Source organism: Cydia strobilella, chromosome 22 (genome assembly GCF_947568885.1).
Source record: "Cydia strobilella chromosome 22, ilCydStro3.1, whole genome shotgun sequence".
Classification (NCBI taxonomy): Eukaryota; Metazoa; Arthropoda; class Insecta; order Lepidoptera; family Tortricidae; genus Cydia; species Cydia strobilella.
The window spans coordinates 7,849,745-7,865,631 of NC_086062.1; the positions used below are offsets into that span (position 1 = coordinate 7,849,745).

Consider the following 15,887-nt stretch of genomic DNA (forward strand, 5'->3'; position numbering starts at 1 on the left):
ATATTTAAATACATTTTAACGTATTTTTATAAATCTTCATTTTTAGTTTTAAAGTGTGTCGACAGATGGCAATGAATTTACAGTGGTTACAAAATTTACTATGACAGTACCGCTCTATCTTATTATATCCTCATTGATTTAGCCAACAGTTTAAAAATAAACTGTAACCAGCCATACATGAAACGCAGAAACAACATTAAGGGCCTGTTTCACAATGTCCAAGTAAAGTCCTGAATAAGCTACTTGCCACTTATCTGACGAATAAAGTCATCGTTGGCGTTTCACAATCTCCAAATAAGCTTTATCTGCTGGATAAAGTGCTTTTTTTGTAGGAAATTTTATCTGGCAGTTAATTTATTTGTTAATTAGCTATCCAATACTTTAGTTGGACATTGTGAAACAGGCCCTAAAATAAACCAAGCTTTCATTCAAAGAATAAAAACAGTGAATATCGCTTCAAAGCGGTCTTTTGCAGACCAAATTGCTACAGAAACTTAATAATAGAAAAAAAATCGCGACACGAACAGCTTTAGAATTTGTCTTTGAAGTGATTTCTTTGTTTCGCTCGTTCGTTACGAATTTCCGAACGCGCTTTGGCTATTTATACACCCTTTGTTGACGCCATTTTGAAGTAATTGATTTAGTTTTATTGTTTTATAAATCGGGCTTATTTTTTGTATTGTTTTAAATCTTATTGTATTGATAATACTTGGAATTTGGTACAATATAAAATACTAGCTTAATTTTTAGGACTCCGTAGCCAAAATAGCAAAAACAAATCCCTTATAGGTAGTTGCGTTATTTTGTTGAGTAATTACATTGGAGATTTTGGTTTAAGTACACCGAAGAACAAGGAAAACGGAAAATTTCGTATTATTGGTTGCTAGATTCTTGTTTTATCCTGTATGCTTCGACGACGAATATTTAAAAAAAACACTCGGTACTTTCGGACTATTAGGATATTGCGAATATGAATTGAAAATTAATATTCTTGTTAAATGACATTCTTATAATTTATTTGCATTATAGTGGTGATTGCACGCAAAATTGTATTATTTTATTATTATTATTCATTTATTTAATAAAATACAGAGTATTCATAAATAAACAATTATTATTAGACTGCCTTGCCAGGCCACGCCGTAAAAGACACTCGTAAACACATTAACCGTATTCAAGCGTAATAAAATAGAAATTCGTATTGATTTGCCATGATCTAAAAAAAAAAGAAAGAAAGGAAATAATGAGGAGCCAGAGGCAGACGATGAACGAGACCCGCATTTTTGGACCAAGCTAAAGAGAAAGTCAACGTAGTGGCGTATCCGGGTGCTTAGCCAATATAGCCAGATGCCAATTGTTCGCTCTGTAGCAAACGATATGGTAATCTCTCTCTCTAAAGTCAGACCAAGCTAAGTTGGTAGCGATTTTGATAGCCCAGACGGTGCAAGTGTTATTCTAAACGTCAAACTTCTATGAAATTATGACGTTTACTTAACACTTGCACCGTCTGGGCAATCAAAATCGCTGCCAATTTAGCTTGGTCTAACTCTATCACTCTTCTATATTAGTGCGACAGAGAGCGCAACTGGCATTTCGTTCACTACGGAGCGTAAACGATTGGCATCTTGAATAGCACCCTGGACCCCTGGAGCTCAAAACAGTAGAAGAGAATAAATCGAAACTGTGATTACTCCACTAAGAAGAACCAGGGGCTCCTAAACATATGATGATAATGATACTCATTTTAAAAATAACATACTAACTGTTGTTATGCGTGGTGGGGCAGGATTAATTGTTTGGGAAAGGCGTAATTCACAATTACTTTAATTTCGATAACAAACATAAAATAATATAAAGAATCATCCTAATCTAAAAAAATCAAAACGTTAGGCTTGACAAGACTTTGGCGATAGAAGTTTTCCTTTCCTTTAGAAGTCATCCTTTTATATACTTATCTATTGTTTATTTTCAGATGTTCGGGATGCTCAACGTGCCACACACCTCGGGGAAGATCCTGCGGTACCCCGGCCCGTCGCGGCCCCGAGGGCCAAACTTCATGGTACCACCGCAGAGAGATAGGTAAGAAGTCAGCCTTTCATATGTATGTGGCGGTCAAAAAAATTCTTCTCGAAAAAAATGCTAAAAGATCACTAAAAATTCGGCCAAGATCCTTATCATACTCAGAAAAGACGTTAACCAAAAAAAACACACTAACAGAGACTGTCAAACATAGGACACCTCAAAAAATATTAGGGTTCTTTCGCCTAGATACCTTATCTACTTCAAGTAACACCATACTAGGTTTACGAACAATGTGTTTATTTTTAGATCCAGAAGCCCGCCCTATTCCTTTATTTATATTCTCAATATAAACTTTTAATAGCATTTTTTAATTCTTTAGTGTGAACAGGCTTTCGTGACCATGTCAAATTCTGAAGGAATCCATAAGACATCCTATAAGGTCATGCAAGGTAGAGAAACATGGTTCATTTTGCTCGGGGCAAGAGAAACAGTATGAGGATTCTGTTTCTCTCGTCCCACTGCGTCTCTTATCCCATCTAACCTTACAAGCTAATATTTAATCTGATGGCAGGTTCGAGGCCCTGAAGAAGCTGATCAGACAAGAGCACGTGCGTGAGCTGCAGAGGAAATACGAGACGGAACAGAAACAGAAGGAGCTGGCTACGGGGCGCAGCAGGTAACCACTAGGATAATTTTTGTAGAAAGTAAAGAGAGGGCAACAGAGAGTACTCTTTCCAAGCGGGTGTTATGATTGAGGACCGGAATCGATGACAGTTGGTTAGAAGTTGTATTTATAGTAGCTGACATTCGGAACTACATAAGCGCGATGAAGGAAATGCTAACGCCGTCTGTTAGAAACTTGTGGCACGACTTTGACAGTGACGGAGCAGACGCCACCAGCTTAATTTAGCGGTTAAAATTGAAAACGCCTGTTGCGGAATATGTTATTTGTAAGTAGGTAAGTAAGCCTGCGACCATATACATTCAAAAACAATCAGGTTCCTAGCCTAGGTAAAGTGGAGTTCAATAGAAATGGCAAATAATGCAAACAAATATGACGCATTTTGTTAGTATTAGACATAATATATAAACTAACATATTTATGAAGGCTGTTTGCACAGAAATATTAATAATTATCATATATTTTAACTAGAAATAGGTGTATATACTGTTGATAGAATCATGATTTCCCTAAAAGATTGTGAGATTACGAAGTGATGAAGGTAAATTGGATTGTTTACATCATTTGCCATTTCTATTGAACTCCACTTTAGTAAGTATTTCTGGCATGGCATCTCGTTGGCACGTAGTAACTAGAGGAATGCATTGAGCGGTAAGCAGTCAGAAACTCGTCCTATCCGAACCGTGAAACTTGAAATGAAAAGTTCCTCTAAAACTTTGGAACTGCTGTCGAAGTATCTCTCTGTAGTTATATCAGAATAGTATAGGCTAGCGAAAATCCATTATGTATATTGGTACATATCTAACTAGTCTTAGAGCAACGGCTTCAAACGGATTGGAAAATTCTCAAATATTGAGTCAAAAAAATGAGGTTGGCCGTATTAACTAAACTCATTCATACTCATTTCGATGTGACCTATCTATCACTATTCTGAGATAATGATTAAACTTATTTTCCTCTACCATCTACCATTTAAATTGTGTGTCATTCTACATATAAACTAACCTCCCAGGAAAATACCCACATAAGTTTAAGTGGTTTACCGGGGCCACTATCTACATTGAATGTTCGTACAGTCCGTTCTGCAGCTGACACATCTGCCTTTGAACAGACACAGCTTGAGATTTAGAATTTTAGAATATAGAGGTGTTTGAAAGTATCTACATCTGACTTTAGGTATTTAAGAGGGGGCTAAAGCAAAATTGTAGTTTTTTTATATTAAATTGTTACATCTAGATTATATTTGCAAGGGCAAACTTCAAGCAAAACGTCGCTAGATTAAAAGCTCAATAGAAAAAAATCACGTAGACACGTCTAATTTTCATTTAACTTCAATTGTATATCGTACACTGCATACAACAGCAATATATTTTTAATATAAAATAGCTAGTGATATTACCGTGTGAGCTGACGAGCATAATTTTAAACATAAGTATATTTTCAAAGTACCTAATTGCGATAAAAAATAATAACCCCGCGATGGCCATTTCTTCAGTCGCAAGTTTCGCGGAGCTCGACATATCTTTTGGCCCCTTTTTTTCCTGGCTTTACGCCATCTTTAGAATATGTGTTTGAAAGTATCTGTATCTGACTGTAGGTACTTAAACTGCATGGAGTTTCAAGATACCGAAGGGCGAGGTGAGATTGAAATGTCGGGTAGTTATTTAACTTTGAAATGCTATTACCTATTAGCAAACGTGCCCTAGAGACTCCTACGCGGGCTTACCTATCAAGTCTATCAACGGGCACAGGGACAAAGTTGGATCCACTTTAATACTCGCTAAGTTGTTTTAGCGTGGTTTAAACTTGCTACAGAATACAGGCGAAGAGCGTGACATTATATGACAAACTAAAATCCCGTTTAATTAATTGTAACATAAAACACACAACATAAAATAAATAACTTAAATAACAAAACAAAATAAAGCTAAGTAAGTACCTACTTATTTATATATAAAAACCTCTGCCCCATTCCCACTGTCACGGTCCATACGTGCCAAAAAAACAGGCCAAAAATGCTAGCGGCGCCGGCGTTGCCGCGTGGCATGGCAAGCAATATTTGCTGGACCAGGTAACAGCCGGAACGGAGAAAACTATCCCTCAAACGCCGCCCCAAAGTTCTTCATTAAATCATAAATTATTTATTTGCAAAAAAAAATGTATTTAAAAGTATTTTGTCCTCCGCACAATCCCAATAGCATTTCAGTAGCAACTGGAACAAAATCGCACGCTTGTACCAAATTGTTTTTTTTTTAATAGTTGAACTTGAAGAAAGAGTGGCTACAACAGTATCACAGTGCAAACATAAATTGTGTAGTGGCAGGCCAGAAGGGCTGCCGGCTACCTAATGAATTCAAAAAATTCACAATTTTTTTGTAACTTACCAACAGGCCACTACTACGTGGGCCGTTTGACGTCGACATTATAGTTTTCACTTAAAACAAGTTATTTTGCATAATACTCATGTACAATAACGATAATTAAGACTTCGAGTATTTACAAGAGTCACGACAAAAACCCTAAATGCTTGTCAACTCGTCAAAAAGTTTTTGTATAATAAAATATAAAAAAAAATACAAATGGTTCATACACCTTTTATTGTATAGTTAACTTGTTCCAGTCTTTCCTGTAGACATCGCAAAGTTAAGAGAATCAAAAGCAAATTTTTACGCCTCACCCTTACAGTAGGTACTTAGAGTATTTTATGAGCACTTGAGACTCAAATAAGAAAAAAGTGAAACTTTCATTGTTTTGTCCACAGAAGGGACCTTTTCTGAAATGTGTTTGACTCTAATTTGTATATGAATACATTAATTAAAACCGATTTTCTATGATCTCATTGTTTCCTTGCCTTTACTTTTACATTAATAGGTATAATACAAATCCAAAACATAATTTCCAAGTAATCGCATACTTATAATAATTCCTTCACAATTCACTTGTACCGACCCAACCCACGCCAAAGATTCAAGACAACATTGATTGAATTATTACAAGAATAGGATTATTGCAAATCTTATTTAGTAATCTACTTCGAATGAAACGCCCACGTTAAAAGGGGATTTATAGATTCAGTTCGATCGATTAATTAAAATATTTGCTTAAAATAAATAATCCTAAACCGTGGGCTGGAGTAACCCGACAGAACCACGCATTCTAAGGTCATAAAGAGCAAAAATAATAATTTTCAATTAATATAATATATATATATATGTATATATAGGTTTTTGTATAATAGGATTCATAGGGTATATAATAATAATTCGATGGGTTAATCTTTGTTTTATGAATTTTAGATACTTAGGGCCACTTGCACCATCCCACTAACCCGAGGATTAGCGGTTAAACCGTTAACCCAGTGTCAAACTGTACTAGTAACCATGGTCACTCCAGGTTTAACCGGTTAACCCTGGGCTAGTGAATAGTGCAAGTGGCCCAAAGATACCTAATAGATCTCATTTACGTTTCAATAATATTTCTACTTAATTTAGAAGTGACGCCACTTCTTAGCACGGTCTAGAATTCGAGATCACGTTTCCTACACATATATTACGTTTTATCATGTGTTTAATATAAGCGAGTACATTTATCTTCTCGGCTCCTACTTAAGCAGATTTATAGGATTAACTTAATAAAGCTTTCTCTAGTCTCTACTTTGTCTTACGTTTCAACATGGAAGGTAAAAGTTAAGCATCAAGTGCTCGAAAGCCCATACATTAACTTCAAAAATTCTTGATTTATGCTTAAAACTTTTGAACCATGTAAGGAGTGTGATGACAATTTAAAAAATATTTGTTTCCTTAAACTGTAACTGATGGAGAAGGTATTTATTATAGAAACAAGATATTCATAAAAATACGGATCAATACTAAAAACTAACTAATATTATAAAATTAAAACTAGAAGTAAACCTAAAAATAAAATTTATTATCGCAAACTAACAGGCACTTATGTATACGTAGGTACATAAAAGGCCTATGTACCGTTCCGACTGTCACCAAAATGCTAGCGGCATTGCCGCGTTTCACGGCCAGCGATATTTGCTGGACCAGGTAAGAGCCGGAACGGGGATCGGAACTGTAACTTAATTATTGTATTATGGTTATTATCTTTTTTGATACAACCTTGATGATCGTCTTGGTGAATGGTACGTATTTGGCGTGCACCCATCAGCGTGAGCGATCTTTAAGGTTTTATCATAACAAGATCAAAGCCGTTACAAATTGTTAACGCCTCGTCTTTGTTCGGGCATCGTCGGGAGCCGTCGCCGACGCAATGCATGGTGCGGGGCGCGGGGCAGCGGGGCCGGCAACGGCCATTACGGCCATTCTCTCAGCAATCTTGCGACGGACGGTCGAGCCCGTCCGCTCACCGTGATATTATAACACCTCTGTATCACCAAAGTTAATTATACGTGCATGTATTGGACTACGAGTGTCATTTAGCTCACCTCATCCACGACCGCAAGATCTTCTCGTCCACCCCTACATGCGTGGACACAAATTGTTATGAAAATCCAAATTGGCCTCATAAAAGACTTCAGTCCCCGGCAAGCTCGGTTCTCCATACAAACGTAGTTACGCTCTCATTTTAAAACGACTAGCTAGATTGCTTTGTACTTACAATAGGATAAGGTATATCTAGGTCTGTAATTAGTTTATGTAGCTTCAGATACCATGCTAAAAAAACCGGCCAAGTGCGAGTCGGACTCGCGCACGAAGGGTTCCGTACCATTACGGATAAAAACAGCAATAAAACCACGTTTGTTGTATGGGAGCCCCACTTAAATATTTATATTATTCTGTTTTTAGTATTTGTTGTTATAGCGGCAACATAAATACATCATTTGTGAAAATTTCAACTGTCTAGCTGACGCGGTTCATGAGTACGGAACCCTAAAAATACAGAAAATTTAAGTTTTTCATACAAAATTTCGTTTGTTTTATAAACTAATTACAGACCTAGTATACCTCATTTCATTGTATGTGCAAAGTTACAATTCAACACGTAGTTTTAAAATGAGAACGAAACTCGGTTTGTATGGTAAGGTGAAACTCAGCCGAGTTTGCCAGGGAGGGGACTCTTAAACAATGGCCTGCATGTGTAGCATACTTTACAATGAATAAATATTAAACTAAGTGCCACTCTATATCTTTCTCTTAAGTTAATCTCCTTTTGACATGAAGATCGCCGTTTGTTCACATTTTTTTACCGTAAAATAAGATTACAACGACCAAATAAATATTATTAAACAATAATTAAATACGCCAAGAGCCGATCGATCTAATCTAATGGTTTTATATGAATAATTCGACGTATTCGCCTTTTCAACTGGTTATTGTAAGTGTGTAAGTGTTGTCTTCGGGTACCGCGATAGTTACTCATGAAATAAAACGTATTAAGTTCATTATACGCTTATTATTTATTTCCGCTACCCAAAGGTTTTCTGAAGAAATCGCTTTTTAGCGATAAGACCGCCTGTTGTTTACCTCCGCTTGTGTTTCCGTTTTCTTTTGTAAGTAAAACTTCTTTAGGCGCGACTGGAGGGTAACTCAGATTTTTTTCTGACGGAAGTAACGCTCAGTAGTGACACACGCACAATAGGACACACGTCAAAATGCCAACATAGCGATAAACGTCATCGTCAAAGAAGTTTTACTTCAATCGCGCGTAAAGATTACACGCACACACTTTTTTTATTGAGGTGTGGAATATCTTTATTGCATTTGTATTGTATTGTATTGTATACGTTTATTTAAATGGTTATTGTGTCAGAAGGTTAAAATCCGCTTAGCTAATCATAACGACCCAAACGACCCGACCATAAGTAATTCATAACGCCATCTGTTTTATGACTTAGGAATTGATTACAGGCGTCTCCGAAACTATCCCGATTATTCATCTCCTATTTACATAATTATCCAAGTTTCACTATTATGTTCTGTTCTGTTCCTAACGTCTCATTGAAGTGCCGGATAATTTATTAATGGAATAGTCTATTACTATCGAGTCAAATCAGCAAGGGGGCAAAATTTCAAAGTCTAGTTGCTAGGTCGAGTGGGATATCATTTGAAAGAACTCAAACTTAATATTACTTATGCAGGAAAATATAACAAGAATTACCACCCCCCCCCCCCCTTATCTTCGAAGTTTACCAACGAAAAATTATGAAATTTTTACACAATAATAATATTATCATAAATATACAGGAAAAATATAATCACACATTCGATAAAATTTCTCATAATAGGTTTTTGTTAAAAATGTGGAACTTGGATATAAACGATTTTTTTCGGTGGATTAAGTCTTACATAGAAAATAGGACACAAGCTATATTATTGGGAGGCTTTACATCAGCTTTCAAACAAGCCACGTCAAGCGTCCCACAGGGATCCCACCTTGGTCCTCTGTTATTTATTTTATACATTAATGACATAACGAAGTGTTTATCTAACTCGAAAGCCCTTCTCTATGCTGATGACACCAAAATATTCCGAGTCATTAGGACCCCGGCCGACTGTTCTATGCTGCAAGAGGATTTGCTTAGATTTGAGGATTACAGCACTGGAAGTAATTTGTTTTTAAATAATAGCAAATGCTCTGTAATTACATTTGCACGTAAAAAAAATCCTATATTATACAATTATAAATTATGTGGCAGAACATAGGTACTCTAACGCGTCAAAATAGTAGGGTCAAGGCGGAAACAGTGGCTCAGCTCAAACAGTGGCTCTGTCGCTCAAATATCGCCTCTCGTGTTGTAATTAGGATGAGTGGGCCACTACTTATACCCGGCCTTTTTATACCGAGTCACTGTTCCCTCCTTGACCCTATACGTGATTTGGGTGTATTATTTGACACTAAACTAACCTTCATCCGATCCGATCCGATCTTCGATAACATTTTAAATGAGGCTTTATTAGGGTATATTCTCCGCACTGCTAAACCTTTTCGGAGACCGTTAACTTACAAGATACTTTATAATAGCTACGTCACAAGCCGCTTAGAATTGCCTTCGTTAGTATGGAATCCCTGCTATGAAGTACATAAAAAGAGAATACCTAGAAAGGGTACAAAAATTATTGATTAAAGCTCTTGAATTCTGAATATGGGGTATGAAAATTACGCCTCCTCAATTTCAAGACACGACCTTCAACCTCTGTCATTATCTCATGTAATAATTTGGTATTTTTATTTAAAATAATTAATAATCTTGTAGTTGCTCCTGAACTTCTACATACCTAATATAGGTTTTCGAGTGCCTCGTAGAACAGAACATGGTTTGCGGAGAAAAATGCTGTTCATTGTTGGAATATGTTGAACTAAATATGCACAGCAATCATAGTTATGTATATTAAACGCGCATGCAGGTTGTATAATGAAAAGTGTATGAACGCGGACATATTTGTCAGTTCGTTAGTGTTATTTAAGAAAAAGGTTTATTCTTTATTGAATTAGTGTGAAAGTTAGGTTAAGCTATCACATTATTTGTTACTTTTTACAGTTGTTATACTCAGATAGCATTTCATAGTACTGTTTATTAAAAAAATATGTTTTACATACAGGAAACTATAGGTCTACATTATAAGAAATTCTAGTTGTTAGGTTATTTACCTACATATTTTTTAAGACTGTTTGTTTCTGAAATATTTATATATTTTATATGTATATATATCTACGGTACGACCCTATAACGTTAACGTGGGCTGATTGCTAATCATAGACACGTCTTACACGAACACTCAGACTAATTGCCGATACCTATCCGCGTGGGGTTCACTAAGCTCTTGCTTAATCGAGTATTCCCGTCCTCGTTCAAGGAACATGATTGAACTAAGAGCGTTTTCACATTATCCGTAGGTACAGATATCGGATGTCGGATACGACCACATAAAAGCAAAATGTGGCTTTCCATCAGATAAGGGTCCTTATGCACACTTACGTACTTTTAGTCTGGCTGAAAGTACTTAGGACTGAGCGTGTTTTCCTATAAGGGTAACCATCTGAGCGATGACACAACCGAATTTCTTTACAAGTCATATCAAAATCAGAATAGGAACATAACGCTTTCTGAACGTAGTTACGGACTTTACCGACTGCGCCCATTCAAGACAATAAATTTTGAATTTTCCATTTAAGCATTAAAAACGACTTGGTAATGTTTATTGTTAGAATAATAAAGAAAACATTTAAATGTGATTTAGGCAGTTATTTTTAATGTTAGCTCTTTTTAAGAACCCTTAATGAAACAAACCTAAAATCTCTCATCGCTTAACAAGCAGCCTGTTACTCCATTGTTCAAAAACTTTGCTACTTCGGAACACAAAATTTGAGAGAATTAGCGATATAAGTCTATCGACCTACAGTGGAAAGTCGTAAAGTAATACAAAAACTATATTGAGATACGACCTTCTTGTTTGGTCGGAATAACAAAAACAGTCTTCAAAGTATTGCGATCAAAGCCAACTGTTTTCAACACTAATTGATCATTAATCTGAAGTAAAATCAACAATTGTTTGAAACACTTCCTTTTAACTATAGGCCTTTCAAATTAGGCGATATGATATTATATTATAAGCGACACCGATTCATCAACAAGGGGCGTATATGACATACAACGTACAAAAATCATCAAATTAAATTCGATAGATCAGACGTTTTGCGCTTTCTAAAAATTGCGCGATCGAAAAAAGAATCAGCAATAACCTTATTCAACGGTATTTTATTCATTATGAGTTGTTTTAATGCATATTCGTTTTGACGTTCTATAGAGAGTGATATGATTGATTAATGCACGATCCTGTTTGAAAACTTACCTATTTACCTATATAAAGTGCCCTGACGTTCTCTATGATACCCTAATAATCACACACCTTAACGCAACTTACATTAGGCCCTAATGTAAAGGGTACATATTTCGGGATAGAATACGTGGTTTAATTGCCCCTCTAAGGCGAAGGGTAGACGTACAATAAGTACTGTAATTTAATGATATTTATCAAATATATTATTGTGATATTTTTATATTATAAATTTGTAATAAATATTACAAAACACACAAACAGACTACACACAGTAAATACTGCGAAATGTTAGTATGCATCGCGACACTGTGATTTACTCATATTTATCAAATATTGTGATATTTTTATATTATACATTTGTAATAAATATTGATATCCGTAATTTACTAGACTACACAACAAGCAGTAAATACTGCGAAATTTTAGTATGCATCGCGACAGCAATGGAGACGGACGTGTTAAATATTGCACGTGTACCCTTGTTGCGTGAACATAATGTGAGCATGTTATCCATCAGTATTTCCCATATTGATAGTTTACAGTATTTATTGTACGTTTAGTCTTCGCCTAATTGGCGCAGCCGGTTGGATCCAAATCTAGTTGAGCATTGACGTTATTATGAATATTGTTATTTTGTTGCAGCAATGACGAGTACCCGTACTATTACGGAGAGCAGGAGCAACGCGGGCTACAGAACCTCCAAGCGGAGTACGGAGACGATCCCAGCACCAGGCACAACAAGTAAGAATCAGTAATTATTCAACAACGACGGGACTTAATCTCGTAAAATAAGTTTTAAATTGATAATGAGTAAAAATCGTGAAAGTTTAAATCAGTGTTAAGAATCAGTAACTTTAATTATGGTATAATTATGGTATGGTAATTATGGCTTGATTTTTATTATGGTTGTTTTGGTTTATATTTTACATAATAACTAGCTGTTGCCCACGACTTCCCCCCCTCCCCCCCCCCTATTTAATCCTATTAGGGGATGAAATTATAAAAGCACTGAAATTCGTTTTCTTACTTTCTAATAGGTATTTTGTGTTCCTACGAATTTCGAGTTCCTACTCTAATCGTTCCCCTTACAAACTTTGAACCCCCTTTTAACACCCATAAGAGATGAATTATCAAAAGCGCTAAAATTAGTAATCTTGTATTTTGATAAAATACCTTTTTACGAAGTTTCAAATTCTTAGCTTAAAGTAAAATTTGAACCGCATACAAACTTTCAACCCCTTTTTAACCCCCTTAGGATATGAATTTCTCAAAATCGCTTCTTATCTCTTGTACACATTATAAATGTAACCTGGTGCGCAAATTTCTAGCTTTTGTACTTTCGGCTCTGCGTTGATGAATCAGTCAGTCAGTCAGGACACACGCATTTATATACATATACCCTATAGATAGATATTGACTAAGTACAAAATGAGACTGATACCTGATTCCACAGTCAAACTAAGTTTAGTTTTATTAACTTATAATTGTAGCCCAATTCCGGTACCGTGGATCTGTACTCACGCCCAACGCAAACGTGGATGGTGATGTGGTCCACAGAGTGAACGCTGCATGGCTAAAGTGGAGAAGCCTCTCAGGAGTTCTTTGTGATGCCCATATGCCCATAAAGGTAAAAGGCAAAGTATACAAGACAGCTGTTAGACCTGCTTTGCTGTATGGCACTGAGTGCTGGACCACGAAGAAAACTCATGAGCAACGTCTTCATGTAAATGAAATGAAGATGCTTCGATGGGCTGGCGGCGTTACCCGATTGGATAGGATACGTAACGAATACATCCGCGGAAGTTTTAAAGTGGCTCCAATCCCCGATAAATTGCTAGAACGTAGGCTACGATGGTACGGCCATGTCATGAGACGAGATGACAACTTCGCAGTCAAAGTGGCGCTCAACTTGTGCGAGAACCCCCGTAGGGGACGACCAAAAGCAACGTGGTGGTCAAGTGTCACGAAGGATTTGGAAACCGCAGCACTTCAAGAAACGACAACCCAGAACAGAAATGTATGGCGCACCCGATCAAGGAGACCCGACCCCAAGTAGATGGGACAAGGGAAAGAAAAAGAAGAACCTATAATTGTAGCATTTAATTATATTAATAAAATAAAATAAAAATAAAAACCATACGGTGAACCAGATACTAGTGTGTAATTAAACTAATTATTTTTTATTGAAATTCTAATTTCACAAAATATTTTGCGAGTAGACTTCAATGTGCTCTTTTACAAGTCAATAAAACATAAACAGTGACACGAAATAAAAATATACATATAGCAAACAGCGTCAGAGACAGAGTCAAAAAGAAATCTGAATATTATAATTTCGTGGCACTATTTTATCAATAGTCATGGCATGACAAAAGTAATACCATTATCTGATTTACTTGAAAGAATACGATGCAATCCTCACTTAGTTGCATCCTACACCATTTTATACTATCGTGAGTCATACTAACATTACACGGCGCGCGGCTATCATGACAGCTACTCATGCACAGTTAATCATAGAATAACTTATACACAGTTAATGCTTGAATATGTAGATCTAGGCTCTCCGAAACAGGTCGCGTGAGTAACTAATACGTGTTAAACAGTAAAATTGGCATTTTATATTTGTTTCGACTTCGACCCCAGAGCTCAATATTTATTTACGTTTTTTAAATAAGAAAATAAAACTCGACAATCAAGACATATTATCGAAATAATTTCAGCACCGAAACCAATTGCCGACTTAATCAGACCTGTCAAAAATGGCCTCGTATTAGAATATCGGTTGACCCTTGTCAGTCGTCAGTTGAATCGCGAATGACAAATGAAGAACGACATAAGTTACGGTTTTTTCGTACAAAGATAGTCTAGATTTGAGGTGATCTTCACCTACGTAATTAGAACATTAAAATCTTTGGAGGTTTCGTTGTGTTTAACAGGAAAAGAAGCGTTTATTATAAGATAAATTCTAGTAATATTTTTTTTATTATTTTATTATAAACTGATCGGCGATGGGCCCTAGTAACACCTGAGACTAATATATGAGATATAATTATTAAATTCATTATGTATCCCTTTATATTTTTGCGATTTCGATGTTTAACATACAGTAAAAGTCGTTCATTATGACTTACATATTTACCTCGGAATATAGCTTACGGTTAAAATCGTCCTCTATATAAATATATATACAGAGTATTTTGACATAAACACGCACAGATACTAACAATAAATCTTTACTGCACTCCTCAAATAACAACAATTATTTTAAATTAATTAAGAACACAGAAAAGATAGATACTGATGATTTATTCAAGTAAATTGAAATGTTAGTAATAATTGGAACCATAAACCTCTATCGAACTGAATTTAATAAATAGATGTTTGATTAATGTTTCCAATACCAAATATTAATTCAGCAATAATGGCAAGCTTATAACTAAGCATAGCTTATTATGTTTTATTCAATTAATTTTTACGCGTTGAATGATATTATTCGCAGGGCATTGGTGTGAGCCAATGTCCCGTGTGTGATCGAGCCGGGCCTTAACCGGTCGTATGGCAAAAGGCCGGATGGTTTGACCCTGGTGCCGTGGGAGAGGGGTGAGTGCCTCTTGTGGGATGCCACCTTCGTCAGTACGTTCGCCGCCACGCACCTTGGCCGCACTGTGCAATCGGCGGGAGCTGCCGCTCAGCAGGCGGCGTCCCTAAAGAGGGACCTTTGTACATCTTATTATTTGTACCATGTAATTTTTAATATGTATATTTGTACAATAAAGAGTTTACTACTACTACTACTACTACTACCAGTACTCGAGGCTAATAAGCTACTTGTTCGTTCCCCTTGCCGTGGAGACGTCTGGGTGCTGGTGCGCGGAGGCGAAATCTTTTCTCGGGGAACTGGGGCGTCGCCTGCAGGAGAGGGGTCACGACCCCCGCTCCGGGTCATTCCTGGCGCAGAGGTTGTCCATTGCGGTTCAACGCGGAAACGCACCGAGCGTGATGGGCACCTTTGCGTCGGGAACGATGAAGGGTGGGTTATTCCAGTAGTTTTTGGTTGTTTTTTTATAAATTATTTTTTGTTCTTAGGTATTTTTTAAGGATTGTATTTTTTTTAATGTACCCTGTATGTTAAACAAATAAATAATTACGATGTTGATTTTTTATTCATTTTTACTGGTCATGGAAGTAGTTATTGAACTTACAGTCACAAAGTCAATGCCCTTGAGTTATTAATAACCTTCCTATACCTACCTACGTGGATAGACGTGGGATGTATTTGGCGCGTCTCGTTATTAATTTCTTTTGTTTGGAGTACTGTTTGCCTCTCTTTATTGACTATCAAACAAGCTGTATAAACGTAAATACTAATTTATTTC

General features: G+C 36.3%; 1 protein-coding gene across 2 annotated transcripts in view; it reads left to right on the forward strand.

The window, feature by feature from the left end:
• LOC134751434 (uncharacterized) overlaps positions 1-15,887 on the forward strand; it is a 129,793-nt gene that overhangs the window by 109,306 nt on the left and 4,600 nt on the right. For both annotated transcript variants that reach the window (XM_063686843.1, XM_063686842.1), the window contains 3 exons: positions 1,973-2,079; positions 2,594-2,698; positions 12,151-12,249. In XM_063686843.1, the coding sequence (XP_063542913.1) occupies positions 1,973-2,079; positions 2,594-2,698; positions 12,151-12,249 (311 nt within the window). The remainder of the gene's footprint in view (positions 1-1,972; positions 2,080-2,593; positions 2,699-12,150; positions 12,250-15,887) is intronic.